This window comes from Durio zibethinus, chromosome 1 (genome assembly GCF_047325235.1).
Source record: "Durio zibethinus cultivar Kanyao isolate XHJ-2024 chromosome 1, ASM4732523v1, whole genome shotgun sequence".
Taxonomy (NCBI): domain Eukaryota; kingdom Viridiplantae; phylum Streptophyta; class Magnoliopsida; order Malvales; family Malvaceae; genus Durio; species Durio zibethinus.
This window is the reverse complement of record NC_143162.1, coordinates 38,036,117-38,051,454: the sequence shown is the minus strand read 5'-3', so window position 1 is coordinate 38,051,454 and position 15,338 is coordinate 38,036,117. Positions and strand designations below refer to the sequence as shown.

General features: G+C 34.7%; 3 protein-coding genes across 3 annotated transcripts; 2 read left to right on the top strand and 1 right to left on the bottom strand.

The window, feature by feature from the left end:
• The first annotated feature begins 2,643 nt into the window (after nucleotides 1-2,643).
• Nucleotides 2,644-4,136, top strand: LOC111312882 (uncharacterized). Its single transcript, XM_022913583.2, has 2 exons — nucleotides 2,644-3,329; nucleotides 3,432-4,136. The coding sequence occupies exons 1-2, from the start codon at nucleotides 3,093-3,095 to the stop codon at nucleotides 3,846-3,848; spliced, it is 654 nt and encodes a 217-aa protein (XP_022769318.1). The 5' UTR covers nucleotides 2,644-3,092; the 3' UTR covers nucleotides 3,849-4,136.
• A 2,003-nt stretch (nucleotides 4,137-6,139) lies between these two features.
• LOC111310867 (neutral ceramidase 2-like) lies at nucleotides 6,140-11,266 on the top strand. The gene is made up of 9 exons (XM_089741198.1): nucleotides 6,140-6,972; nucleotides 7,057-7,265; nucleotides 7,581-7,886; nucleotides 8,996-9,251; nucleotides 9,357-9,615; nucleotides 9,717-9,842; nucleotides 10,205-10,268; nucleotides 10,451-10,620; nucleotides 10,712-11,266. The coding sequence occupies exons 1-9, from the start codon at nucleotides 6,662-6,664 to the stop codon at nucleotides 11,264-11,266; spliced, it is 2,256 nt and encodes a 751-aa protein (XP_089597324.1). The 5' UTR covers nucleotides 6,140-6,661.
• Nucleotides 11,267-11,289: 23 nt separating this feature from the next.
• On the bottom strand, nucleotides 11,290-15,174 carry LOC111312881 (alcohol dehydrogenase-like 7). The gene is made up of 10 exons (XM_022913582.2): nucleotides 14,929-15,174; nucleotides 14,696-14,832; nucleotides 14,565-14,611; nucleotides 13,978-14,303; nucleotides 13,416-13,498; nucleotides 13,252-13,327; nucleotides 12,943-13,007; nucleotides 12,422-12,517; nucleotides 11,942-12,106; nucleotides 11,290-11,612 (listed from the first exon to the last, which is right to left on the bottom strand). Exons 1-10 carry the CDS (start codon nucleotides 14,981-14,983, stop codon nucleotides 11,496-11,498), a joined length of 1,167 nt encoding a protein of 388 aa, XP_022769317.2. The 5' UTR covers nucleotides 14,984-15,174; the 3' UTR covers nucleotides 11,290-11,495.
• Between the last annotated feature and the right edge of the window lie 164 nt (nucleotides 15,175-15,338).

Below are 15,338 nucleotides of genomic sequence, written 5' to 3'. Positions count from 1 at the left end.
ATTTACAAAAAATTATTAAATCATTGATTTGATGAATAATTTAATTCACACCCAAATGAGTTTAAAAAAAAATATCATTGATATGAAGTGAGTTGTAAAATTGATTATAGTTAATATTATTCATTTAACGTGTGACTTAAAATTTTATTTTATTTTTAAATTATAATTATTTTATATTATAAATTGTTACCTTTTAAAAATAATCTTCCTTGAACCAAATTCAAATATAAATTGCATGGTTCTTTTAAATCTTTTTAATGTTACATATAATTTTTTTTATTTTCTTTTATTATTGTTTTAATATAATTAATTTTCTTTATTCATTTTGGACATAATTTAAATAATAAAAGTTAGTTTACCTGTATTTATAAGTTCAATAATTTAGTTTTTTTTTGTTAAGTTTAATAATTTTGTTATACTTTTTTTGTGAAGTTTATAAAATATTGTTATTTTTTAATAAATTATTATATATTAAGCAATACTGAAATTTTTAAGTTGTATAATTATTAGGATATAATTATTTTATTATATTTAATAGGATATAATTATTTTAATATTTATTCATGATCAATTTATTTAGAAAACAAATCGTGTTATATGTTATTTTAAATTAAAAAAATGACATATTAGTATAATGTTCAAATCATGATATTAGTATTTGTTCTAGTAGTGTTTGGAATTGCCACCAAAAAAAGGGAAAGTATCATCCACTACGGGGTTATGCTCGTGTCTATTGTTTTTAATATGTTCGTCGGTTTAGGGTAAATGATACATTATTATTTTTGTATTAATTTGATTCGGATAAGATAAAATTTAAAATTAATTTGATTATTATCGAATCGAATTTATGTTTAAATAATTTAACTTATCAAGTGAATAAAGTTTAATTAATTTAATACTCGATTTGAATAATTTAATTTATATTTTAATATCATTTTATTTTTATATTGAATTTAAATTTAAATTCAAACACAAATAATATAATTTAAAATCGAATATAAAAATTAAATTTATTTTTTATTTAACAAATGAATACAAACGAATAAATTCAAATTGCTTGATTTTTATTTCAATTCAAACTTAAAATTTAGAATTCGTTTGAATGTTATATAAATTATTAAAGTCATATTTATGAATAGTAATTAAAATTATATTAAAAAAAAATGGAGAGTAACCGAACCTTCCTATGACGCAGTAATCGATAGTTGATTCCAGTCAGTTAAGACCCGAGCACGTCATCAACCCAAACAAGGGCTGGGCTAGAGTTACGCCCAAAGTTATCGAGCACTATAACTGGGCTCACTCTTCAAGAAACTGCGGGCCTACTGAATAGCATTCGAAACTCTTGCCATTCTTAACTTGGATAATAAGGCCCAAACGAAACCACTCAAATAGACAAATGTCCCAAGGACTTCTTTATATTTTTTTGGTCATTTTTGTTTGAGAATCAAATATTCTCATTTCTCAAACAGTTTCTCACATCACGCACCAATACCAAAGCAGCAAAACTCGTGAGGCCTATGTTGTTGTAGCAGCAAAAGCTGCAAAACTCGCGAAACTATTGTTATTGTCTGCTTCTGAGTTACTCAAGTTTAACTAACTTGTTCATTATCTATTTGAGTTTGATGTATTTTTATAACAACGGTATTGAGTTTGAATGTTTTAATAGTTAAAAGATTTAATTTTTTATTTTTTAATATATTTTATAAATATTTATAAATAAATAATAAAATAAAATATTTAATATTTATATCTTAATTTTATTAAAATAAAATTTGAACAAATTTAAATATATTACAATCAAGATTTAGTACAAAATATTATTTATAAGATGTTTTTTTGATAAAAAATTTTTAATGGTTAAAAAATTTAATATTATCTTATATTTTTAATAATTTATTATTTTGTACATATATTTAAAATATTTTAATTACTCACAATATTTATTCACAATAATATTAAATACTTAAAATTTTTAATCATAAATTTTAAATGTATTTTTTCAACTACAACACTAACATTAAACTATCCGTTAGTTTAGGTAAATTACAAGAGCCGAATGCCCAATTTCTACTTATAAGCGTTTTAAATTTACAAAATTTGTCACCTAGCATCCACCTTATCCAAAAATTGATAATCGATATTTTATTATTTTAATTCTACTAAACTATATCCTATAATAATGGCTTGTATTGATGCCAATGTCTTTTCATTACCGATTACACAACGTTTGGGAAATTGCAAACATCTAGAACCGGTCACATGCGCAAAATCCCAAACCGCCCGCTTGTCCAAGAGGCTCCGGCCCAAGTAAAATGTCTCCCGAAAGTGATTGGAATTGCAGTCAGATAAACGACAACGAAGCCCACCAGTCAGTGGGCCCCTCCTAAACCTAACAGTGGCAGATCTCGAAGCTTCTTTCTTCTCAATCTTCAATCTTCCCGACGTGATTGACACGTGGCCCAATATCCTTCTCTTGTCTGGGTCCCTTTACCGACCTTCCCAGGCCGACACTTTCGGGTCCCGCCAGGGACAACTCTCCACGTTCTTCTTCCACGTGTCACAATTCGAATGGTAGCATGCTCGCATAGCCAGTAGCACAGAGTGTCTATATTTTCCTTTTTTTCTACTTTCTTCTTTCCTGTCTTTTGACTGTTACTTTCCACCAGCGCCAGCTTATAAGGCACGCCTACACTTGCTGTAATTAGAGGGCACATATGCTCTTAAGACAGATGTCGAACAGAGAAAGTGAGTACATTAAAATTTTAATCTGCCCGAGAGAGTATTTTGTTTTGACACTTTGCCTTGTTTTAAAGCACAAAGTCGGTTACAGGAATGGCGCTCGATTGGCTACCCCATATAGCTTCTTTTGATTTTTTAATTTTCTTTTTCTTAATCGCGTCATATCCGCGTCGTGAATGGTGCTTTGGATGCTATAAAATCCCTGTTTCTCTCATTTCTCAAAAGCCATCTATTAGTAGCCAACTTTGTATAAGTGAAGTGATCAGCAAACTTTTAGTTTCATTTGTGTTTTGTTCAAATACACTAGCGAGCTTTGATCATATTTGTTTTAGTGCTAGTTGATCAAAAAAATGGCTGAGGAGCATCCCAATGTTGGTGGTGAGGGAGCAGTGGAGATCCAGGAGCGAGGGTTGTTCGATTTCATGGGGAAGAAAGAGGGGGAGAAGCCTCAAGAGGAGGTGATCGTTACTGAGTTTGAGAAAGTTAAGATAGAAGAGACAAAGGTAGAGGGACACAAGGGAGAGGGAGAGGAGAGGAAGCAGAGTCTCCTGGAGAAGCTTCACCGATCGGATAGCAGCTCCAGCTCTGTAAGTACTTTGACTTTCTTTTATGTTGTTAATGGCAACTTGCCACTAAAACAGTATTGTCTTAATTTTACTTAGCATTCAATCTTTCTTGTGAATGTGCAGTCTAGCGATGAGGAAGATGAGGAAGGAGAGAAGAAGAAGAAAAAAAAGGAGAAGAAGGGACTGAAGGAAAAGATCGAGGAGAAGTTAGGAGGAGAAAAGAAAGAAGAGGAGGTCAAGCATGAGGAAACCACAGTCACTGTGGAAAAGTGTGATGAGCCAGTGGTTCAGCCAGAGACGCCAGAAAAGAAAGGCTTCCTTGAGAAGATCAAAGAGAAACTCCCTGGACAACACAAGAAAGCTGAAGAGGCAACCACCCCCCCACCACCCCCAGCTGAGTGCGTTGCCACTGAGGCACCCCATGAAGGTGAGACGAAGGAAAAGAAGGGAATTTTGGAGAAAATCAAGGAGAAGCTTCCTGGTTACCACTCCAAAACAGATGAAGAGAAAGAGAAAGAAAAGGAGAGCGCTTCCCATTAAAGAACAAATATGAACTTCAAGTAAACATGCTGATGGGTTGTGCGTGGTTTCTTAATTTGTTGAAATTATCTGTTTTTCTTGGGTTTGTATATTTCATACAAGTTTCTCTTCTTTTTTTTTTTTTTCTGCTTAATGTTTAAGTTTGGCATATAAGAAAAAGATTTGAATGTTTATTTAGGGTTTTTAACTTTATAATGATATATGTGAGAAACGATATGTTATTTTCTTCCTTTCTTTTTGTGATTTGAACAGTGTTATTAATGGATCAATTTTTCTTTTTCTTGTGTATGTTAGTCTTAGTTATCATTTCTAGTACCACTCCTCCCACCAGTGTCTCTACATTTTTCTAAATGAATAATAATTAATGAAAAGTAATGAAGAAGTTTGGATAAACTTTAGCCACTGGGATAAGTTCATAATATCACATCATGCTTCTCCGAATGAGAGAGGTCACTTCGGTTTGGCTTTAGCCACTTGGATAAGTTCATAATATCACTATCATGCTTCGCCGAATGACAGGTCACTTGGGTTTGGCCTCACATCTTGCTACCATGAATGAGAGATCACTTTCGGTTTCGCTCGCATTTTGCTGCTATAAATGAGAAATCATTTGGGTTTCCGTTTGGGTTTTGGCTCACATCTTGCTTCTATGTACGAGAGAGAGGCCACTCGGGTTTGGCTAACATGCATCTTGCTTCTCTGAGTAAGAGACATGGGTTTGGTTCGGTTTTCAAATCTAAATCAATTAAAACTAATTCAAAGATAGTCAATTATTCAAGTTCTGGTTCTTTCAAGAAAAAAAAAATTCATGTACGTCACCGCATTCTTGATGGATTTGGTAGATACATATACAACAGGGCCTAGAAATTTCTGAATTTTGAAGTATTGATCAATCAAATATATGATTAAAAGTTAAAAAAAAAGTTTTAAATGTGTGGAAGTATCTCAATTTTATGCAAATATTCCAAGGGCAAAACAGATCGAGCATTACTTTCCACCAAGAAGGAAAGCGTAAAAGGTGGCATAGTCATGAGCTCCTGTCATTATTGGACCAACCTTTTGTTACAAATTAATCAATGAAGTTGAATAGTTCAAACATTTTTTAACTTCAAACTTACACTTTTCTTTATGTCGTTTCCTTTTCTAATGGATGAGGGCATGGACTATATATATATATATATATATGCATAGATTCATCAGGTTTAAACTTTAAAAGACATTAAGTGGTACAATAGCTTTTCTTTTCCTTTCCTTTCGGTTTCTTTCGGTTGAAATGTCACTTGGAAACATGTCCACTGGCTATTAGCTAGCTCAGTCTTCACGTCCCTTAGTGAACGGTCACATTTGATGCAGAAAGCAATTTTAAACGTACCAAAACGATGAGGGGTGCTCTTGAATCTTGATGGGACTAGGGTTCTATTACCATTTTTGTCTGTGTTTTTTTTTTTTCTCCTAATGTTTAACCTAACGACAAGAACATAGTACATTTGAAGTGCTAATTGGGTCAGTTCTTCATTTTTTCTTGCATTTAAACTAAAAGTAACAGTTTTTAAGTTTTTATTTTTATCCAGATTAATTATATGTAAATTTATCTTGTTTTTATCAATTAATCAAGTCAGCTAATCATAAATAATAGTTTTCGAATTCTATCAATCCAATATATATATGTGATAATCTAAACAAAATATTGTAATTTTTCATTCAATGAAAATGAATGTGATTTAACTTAAATTAATCATGGTTTCTCTCATTGATCATGGTCATTATGGTGGCATAATTCCTTAACTTTGATAAAACTCTTCAGCTGTACATGTTTCAGTTTTCATAAATCCTTGTTCATCCAATAAATGAGTTCATCTATAGATCTTTTCAATTTTATGAAGAGCTCCTGTGACTTATAGAAGGAACTTCTATTTTTCAACCACAGAACCCTGTACTATATTTATATCTGTTGAGTGATCCCAAAACCAGCCCTTCAAGTTAAGGTATTCATTTTTAAAGGACGCGTTGCCGAAATATAAACTTTAGAAGTTTACACTTCGCAAAAGAGTGTATTTTTTCTGGTTAAAAAAACCTAGGTGAGGGCCAAGGGCAGACTACCAATTGCAAATTTCATGATCAAAGATCATATATTTCAACGATGATTTATATTAAATTTACATATCATTTATCAAATGAACTATTAAAGTCGAAATTAAAATATAAATTTTATAAATAAAATATTTAATTTTTATCAACTTAACTAATCTGTTGACGCAGAAGAGTATGTATAATAATCAAATATTTTTGAGACTTCTGTGGCATCCCAATGAAAATAATTAAGCCTTTTTTTCCTTAAGCAAATGGAAGACTAAACTCTTAGAAGATATTTTGACATACAAACCACCTGATATATAAATGAAGTGTTGCAACAAACTGCGTCGTTTAACGAGAAATAAAGCTATTTGATGACATGAAATGAAAATTTTGATGCATTTTGTCTGCGCGGGGCGCAAAAAAAGACTAATGCTGCCGCTTAAGCAGCATAATACATTTGACAATAGACGAAGCCCACGCCTTGTCAATCTCCCTTATGCGGAACAACCCAAGAAATGATGCTCTTGTGACAATTCAATTTTCAAACCCCTTAGGAATATAGACAAAACCAGCTGACGATCCCCTTTTAATTATTCCATGAATCGAATCTGCTCACTAAATACTAAGAAGCGTTATAGCGTGAGAAAAACTAGGAAATCCATAGCTAAAGCTTTATATATAGCTTCATGGCTGATGGATTATATAGTTAGAAACAGACTGATCTCTCAACATGCAAAATGCATAAACACCTCCATTTGCTATCAATTGTTGTCGCTGTTTGTACAGCTTTTTCCTTGATAAATGAAGTTGATGGAGACTACTTGATTGGAGTAGGGAGCTACGATATGACAGGTCCTGCTGCTGGGGTTAACATGATGGGCTATGCTAATATGGAGCAGAGCACAGCCGGCATCCATTTCCGACTAAGAGCGAGAACTTTCATTGTTGCTGAAAGTTCCCAAGGTGCAAGGTTTGCTTTTGTTAATCTTGATGCAGGCATGGCATCACAGCTTGTCACTATAAAAGTGCTTCAGAGACTCAAAACAAGGTAAACCCAAGTCATGCAAGAAAAATTTAACTTCCAATACCTTGACACATTACCTTTTTAAACGCGAAATGTTTCCTTTTGAAGGTTTGGAGATTTGTATACACAAGAAAATGTGGCGATCAGTGGCACTCATACTCATGCTGGGCCTGCTGGTTACTTGCAGTACGTGATTTACTCTATTACTTCTCTAGGGTTTGTCAACCAATCATTCGATGCAATTGTCAAGGCAATTGAGCAAAGCATTGTCCAGGCTCACAACAACCTCAAGCCTGGCTCAATCTTCTTGAACACAGGTAACGGTTTAATTTGCTGACTTGGAATGCTTAACTTTTCTTCTTTTTGAAATTCTTAATCTACTTTTAATGCCCCTCTATCCTACTACATACTTGACTGAAGAAGACATTATACGCTTAAGCTTTCTGAAACTTATAACCTCCAAATATCAATTCTAATAACGTGACAGCTTTCTGAAACTTATAACCTCCAAATATCAATTCTAATAACATGACAACTCTTATCCAAGAATAGTCGGAATGCTTAATTTTTTTTTTCCATGAAAGGATGAACGTCATAAATGAGCAAATTATCATGACATGTCATTTTTGTAGGGGACGTGGAGAATGCGGGAATCAACAGGAGCCCAAGTGCGTACCTGTTCAACCCACCAGAAGAGAGGGCTAGATATTCCAGCGACGTCGATACAACAATGACCCTGTTGAAGTTTTGGGATCCTGAGAGCAAAAAGAGCATAGGTGCATTCAGCTGGTTCGCCACGCATGGAACGTCCATGAGCCGAGACAACAAGCTCATCAGCGGAGACAACAAGGGCGCTGCTGCCAGGTTCTTCGAAGACTGGTTTACTTTTGGCAACAAATCCCTCTCTACTCCAATAACCAAGTCTTCTGCCAAGCCAGGTAGGCATATCTCCGTTTACCCTCATCAGTTTTGGTTAAATTCAGATTATGAACAAAAGAACTTTTTTTTTATGATAAAACAAGTGCTCAACTCTTTGACTAGTGGTTAAGGAAGTGTTACACTATATTTGGATTGAGGGAAAAAGAGAAAAGAAAAAGAAAATAAAGTAAAGTAATGAAAATAGAAAAAAAAAATTTTTTGTTTGGATATACTTTTAATTTAAAAATAAAAAATAAAAACTCAATAATATTTAGTTTCTCTTATAACTTTCATTTTTTTAATACCTCAATTTAGAAAAAAAGTTAAGAAAAAAAATTGAAAAAATTTTATTTTTATAAAAAGACTATTATATCTATTCTTTTATTAATATTAAAAATTTAGTCAAAAAAACCTATCTACATCATAATTTTTTTGTAATTTTTTTAAAACTATCTCTTTTTTCAAGTAAGTTTTACATATTTCTTCAAACATAAAAATGTTTTATAATTTTTTGATGATTTGATTTTGATGAATGATTGAATATGAATAAATATATTTTTTAGGTTTATGAGATGAATATTTTTATATGATTACATTTTTTATATTTAATAGCTTTTATATAAATACATCATCAATGTGATAGTATGCTGAAATTTTATAACCAAAAAATTTATCAATGCATATTTATAAAACATTTTTTTGTTTTACTTTAATTAAAAACTATTGATATAATAGTAATTGTAATATCATATAAAATAGCAAATATATCATAATTTAGAAGTACTTTAAAATTACAATGAATAAAATGTTATAATTAAAAAAAATTATTATAATGCATCATTTATTTTTTTAACTTTTTATCTAAATAATGGGTATTAAAATTCTTTTTTTTTCTTTATTAATTTTAATTATTCAAATAAAAATTACATATAGTATTTTCTTTCCTATAAAAAACTTTTTTTTCTTTCATAAATATTTATCCAAATATTAGCTTAGAGAATATAGAGGTTTTAATTTCAAGCAAAGACCTTCCTCCCGATGGGCTATACTCATCCTATGAAAAAAATAAAGTAAAACAATCAATTCCGTGCACTAATCATACATGTTTTTACAAATTTTTTAAAAGTAGAAACCAGCACGTTAATAAAGAAAGCTCAAACAATCAAGGCCACGGGAGGAAAGCCCTGTGGGAAAACAACCAGCCAAGGCTTCAAGGTGAGGAAGAACGATGGGTCCGGATTTGTGGGAGCATTCTGCCAATCAAATGTTGGAGATGTGACACCAAATGTGCTAGGAGCATTTTGCACAGACACTGGGAAGCCTTGTGATTTCAATCGCTCCTCTTGTAACGGCGATGACCAGCTTTGCGTTGGCCGTGGCCCTGGGTATTTACATCTTTACCACATGCTTAAGTGACTGGTTCGGCATGTTTTCATCAATTAATTGGTTTGGGCTTTGATTGAAAAAAAAATCTTAAATTTGTATAACAGATACCCAGACGAAATATTGAGCACAAAGATAATAGGAGAGAGGCAATTCCAAAAGGCCGCGGAGCTATTCAATTCTGCTTCTAACCAGTTGAGTGGAAAAATTGATTATCGCCATACGTATCTAAACTTCACTAACATTGAAGTGGAATTGGATGACAATACTGTAGTAAAGACTTGTCCGGCAGCTCTTGGACCGGGTTTTGCTGCTGGGACTACAGATGGGCCTGGAATGTTTGGTTTTCAACAAGGCGACACAGAGGTTAGCCATTAGCAGTTGGTACCCATCTTATCGGGCGATAACTTGTTACTTGGGTCTGTTGTGTCTGAATTCCTGAGATTCTGATGTCTCTTTTTGTGCAGATCAATGAGATGTGGAAAAGGTTAAGGGATATCTTGAAAGAGCCCAGCCGATATCAGGTGGATTGCCAAAAGCCCAAGCCTGTTTTGCTTAGCACCGGCGAAATGCTTGTTCCTTATGCCTGGGCGGTAAGACCATCTTTTTGTTAATACATCCAGTCCAATTTAGCTCACATCAAAAAAAGAAAAGGCCAAAATACAGAATCGGCCATCGAACTGTGCAAAATGGGTCATATTGGCCCTATTTTTTATTTGGATCAATTTGGTCATTATACTATTATATTTGTTGATTCAGGTCCATCTAATTCTTTAGTAACATTATTTGAAATCATTATGGTCCTAATTTTACGGAAACCAGTCTCTTGTAGTCAGTGACTAACGGCTCCTTCAACAATCAAAAGCCAGGTTTACCCAGAGAAAAGAGAAAAGGAACTCCAATTTTGTATTTTTACTTTCATTAAACTGTCTCAAATCGCTCCACATTTTTGCAGCCCGCAATTCTTCCAATTCAAATGCTGAGGCTGGGAAATTTTGTTATCGTATCTGTGCCTGGAGGTTTGCTTTCTGTTGACTTATCCTTCACCTATTATCTTTGTGTGACTAAGGACACAGTTCTTGCAGTTACATAACAAAATAACTCATTTGCCCTCGTTTTCGGACAAAATCAGTCACACAATGCTGCAAAATCTACCTAATTTTCTTAACTAATCACGTTCTCAAAACTTCGAGTTTTGCAGAGTTTACGACTATGGCTGGTCGGCGACTGAGGGAAGCAGTTAAAGAGACATTGATAAGTAATGGAAATGGAGATTTTAATGATAAGACACATGTTGTAATAGCAGGGCTTACAAACACGTATTCTCAATATGTAGCAACTTTTGAGGAGTACAAGCAGCAGCGGTACGAGGTATGGACTACTACAACAACTCTGATCAAACAACAAAGCTGTTAAGAAGCTGCTTTTCAATTCAATATCTCATATGTTATGAAATAAGCAGGCTGCTTCAACACTTTATGGTCCTCATACATTATCAGCTTATATCCAAGAGTTTAAGAAACTGGCAAAAGCAATGGCTACAGGGGAACAGCTCGGTGGGACAGACTTGTTACCGCCGGATCTTTCCTCTGTTCAACTCAGCTACTTACTAGACCCTGTAGGAGACTCACCGCCTCCTGGCAAAAAATTTGGTGACATTAATCAAGATGCTGCCCAGCCAAAAGGCCGTTCTTTCACGAAGGGAGATAAAACAAGTGCTATATTTTGGAGCGCGAACCCAAGATATGACCTATTGATTGAGGGCACATTTGCAGTAGTAGAGATGCTTCAAGGTGAGAGGTGGGTTCCAGTTTATGATGACGACGATTTTTGCTTGTATTTCAAGTGGAAATTAGATAACATCACTTTTTATGGTTTAGCAACCATTGAATGGGAAGTCCCAGAGGAGGCTGCCTCCGGGGTTTATCGGCTCAGGCACTTTGGGTCATCTAAGAAAACCAAGGACTCTCCAAACGAGTACTTTACAGGAGCATCTAGTGCATTCACAGTGTCATGAAGACCACCAGTGTGCAGAAAATAAGCATAAGGCAAAGCTGTCCATTGACATAAGTTTTCTGAGATTTTGAATCCAGACAACTGTAACTCGTTGAACTTTAAAAAGTAGCATACATATGGATCTCAATCTTACAAAAACCAGACAGTTAATGATGACAATATCAGAGCACATGCACAAGTAAAGCCTTTTATTAGTAAAATATAGCCCAAGTGACATGACAGGAAATCACTCATTTGTCCATCCATATCACACATCGGATGCTCTTCCCTTCCGTAAGCAATTCAAAGGCTTTGTTGATGTCTTCAAACTTCACCTCATGAGTGATAAACTCGTCTACCTGCAATTCCTGGAAAAATATAAGTAGTTAAGCACACATCTACAGACTCAGTTCACGATAGACATTCCATAAAACCAGAGGGAGAATCTTTCACATTAAATGTCTTCATGGAAAACTGGGGACAAAAAGAGTTGGGTTTGGGGGTTTCCATTCTTCTGATCCACGAATAATGCAAAATCACTGCAACTAACATAGCATGGCAGGCCACTTGATGGCCTCAAAAGTATATAGTAAGTTTAAAACACAATATAGGCTTGACGATCAAGCTAAAACAAGCAAAAATACAATTAAAAAAAGGAGTAAAGAAAGGAAATAAACTAATAAATGTAATTATTTACCTTGTCCATATAACGTTTTAGTAGAACTGGAAGGTCAGATTTAGCTTTCATTCCGCCAAACAAGGCTCCAGTAAGGATTTTACCAGAATGAAGGACATCAAAAGAGCTGAAGCTCAATTGTGCACCTGGCTTGTCCACTCCCAAAACGACGGTCTTTCCCCAACCCTGCAGTTATACACAAAGCTTAAGATCTGTGGATTATTTTTCTTAGAAAGAGCCTCATAATTACAAGTCTTATCTTTACTTGAGTTAGCCATAGCTCAAGCTGGATGTGGATTTTAGAATTTGCAAGCCAAAAGTCAGAATACTACAGAGTACAGATCATATAGTTGTCATATCTGGAAAGTACTAATCTTATCATTTGTAATTATATATCAAATTGTTCAAAGAAAACAAACAGCAAGACAACCAATTATGGGGAACATATGCCTTAGTATGTGATTAAATGTACGTGTCTATCAGAGAGAGGGAAGAGGATACCTTTCGGCAGCTTGCATAGGCTTCTTGTACCAAGGATGTCAATCCAACACATTCAAAGCAATAATCTGCACCACCTCCAGTTATCTCCTCGATTACCTACTCAAAGTTGGATAGGAAAAAAGAAAACCTGAAAGTTAGTAAATTAATCAGTTAGCCAAGAATCAAGATAAATGTTGCAGTTTTTCAAAACATTGTTGAACAAAAAGATTTGAGCTCCCTCATTAAAACTGCTAGCGGCCAACAGAAAACGTATTATGCATTTTCTTTAAACAAAGCATCATAAAAATAACAGGGTGTTCATTTGCCCATCAGGCTATCAAAAAGGAAAATGATCCATCTCATAGATCAGAAGCCATACGGACTTAAATATCTTATGGTCAACCTCATTGTATATGTATGATTTGGATACATTACAGGGTATGCTTTCAAAAGTAACAAGCCATAATCACTATTTGATGTCACAAGAAGCAACCGAATTGTACTGGCAGAAGTCGACAAATATCATAGACTGCGAGGAAGACCTGGCTTAGAGATTTGTCCCCACAGTCTTTTGAATTGATAAACTCGGTGACTCCAAATATTTTCCCTGCGCGAATGCCAAGGAAGAAACATCAACTGAAAACCACACGAAACACATAATTATTATTGCGTAAGATAGAACTGTTTCCACCAGTTATCAACCATTAAAATTAATGATCACAGAGTAATCCGGCTTTCAATTATGCATCGCTACTCATATAAGAAGATGAATTTGGCTATCATTCAAATGACCTCAAGCCCCAACTTGGATGAAAATTCAGTAACAAAATATCACACATAAATTTACTCACCAATTTCAAATTTCTCCGGGTTCACATCCACTCCTATAATTCTATTTGCACCACAAAGTTTTGCTCCCTTTGCAACCTAGAAACCAAGCAAGCCGTGAGTCAGTTTTCAAACTTAAGTCATATCAATGTCAGATAGAGGGTGAAACTTTTCTTCAGTATCGTACCGCTAATCCAACTGATCCCAGCCCGAAAATAACAACAGTTGATCCTGCCTCAACATTGGCCGTTTTGCAAGCAGCACCAACCCCTTAAAAAGAAGGTCATGTTGTAGTACTCTATCTCAGATTTTTTATCTAGTACTTTGCAATTGCATTCATTTGAAAAGAAAACCATTGGGCTAAATATGTGAAAAGCCTCTTTGGTGGGTTACCTTCCACAAACCCTTAAAACAATGCTCTTACTCAAAATAGACAATAATACCAAAGAAATTACTGACGTTTCAGAAGTAACGTAAGCAAGCTTTAGCAGTGATTGATACTGCTGATTCAAATGTGCACGTTAGTTATGAATCTCATTGTGCATCGGGTAAGAAAGTAATAATCAAAAGCAGAATGGCCTAGTCAAGTCCAAGTTGATTAAAAATATACACCAGTAAAAAAAGAAACCATAACAAATGGAAACTTTTTCTAATGCAATTTGGATAAGGCTAGAAGAAAATTGACTGGAAATCAAACATTCAAGGTAAAGTTTGAAATTTAAATGCCTATAAGAACAAAACACCATTACCTGTAGCTATACAACAGCCAAAGAGACATGCCTTGTTTGGAGGGATTGCAGGATCAATCTTTACAACATGGGTAATATCAACTACAGTGTACTCGGAAAAACTCGAAACAAATAGAAAATGATATAAAGCATCTCCCTTAAGGTCAGTGAACCTGCTGGTCTCATATCTGGGCATCCAAGGATGGACCTTGAATGGGAATTTTGAACATAAGTTGCTCTTGTTTGAACAGCAATCAACACATTCTCCACAATCTGACAAGAAGATTGGAATGACAACATCTCCTTCTGCTACCTCGTCTACATTCTCACCCACACTCTCCACCACCCTACAACACAATATCACCTAATCAATTTATATGGACAGAATTTGTTGGTTTGTCAAATTAAGTTTTAAATCATTGAAATTTGCATAAAAGAAACTCTTTTGAAGAGATAGAAAGAGCGAAGCAAAACATTGATAACATCATTTTTTTTTCGAGTAGAAAGCTTTAAACTGTTAAAAGTCAACGTTCAGCTTTGATGCAGACGAATACCGGGAAAAGAAAACTCCTAGGCATAATAAATGTCAATGAAGAAATCAAGCTCACCCGACCGCCTCGTGGCCTAGAATTCTGGGGAAACAAGCAGGAGGCACCTTCAAGCAGAATCAAAATTTGGGTCAGCAGCAATAATGTTTAAATTCAAGCGAAGATCAAGAGAGCTGGATCCATAGAAAGACCTTCAATTTCCAAAAGGTGATGTCGCTGTGACAGAGAGATGTACAGATTATCCGAATTCGTACTTCGTAGGGACTCGGAGGGGCCACCATGATTTCCTCTAGCACTAGAGGCTCCCCTGCCTCCCGACAAACCGCAGCTAAACGCAGTAGCAATACGTGGTTTCATGCTCCAACTAAACAAAAAACAAAACAGGCACCTAAAGAAAAACTTGGAAGAGTTCATAGTCAGTTACCTTTGCATCGAATTGGTTTCCCAGCCGTTTTGCTTGACAATTTCTCGTTATCCATGGAAACAGAACTGGAAAGCTGATGCCAGGTAGGGGCGCTCAAGTCTCGATTGAATTTCTCAATCTTTGGAAGTTGGCTGTGGTTGAGTCAGCCTGTCAGGTATGGAGCGCCCATGATCATACGCTGAAACAAGAAAATGATGGAATGAATTGAATATAGTTGGCATGGGCCCATGACCTTTTGAAGTTTGGTGTTTGATCTCAAGTAGTAACCCACCGTCACCATTATTATATTATTCGTACTACTAAAAATTTAGTTTGTTGAACTATCAACTTCTCGGCTGTGCCTTTTGCTCTAACCGTTGTCCGTTGGGTTTCACGGATAAAGGAACAAATAAAGAGTAACAAATTGAGGA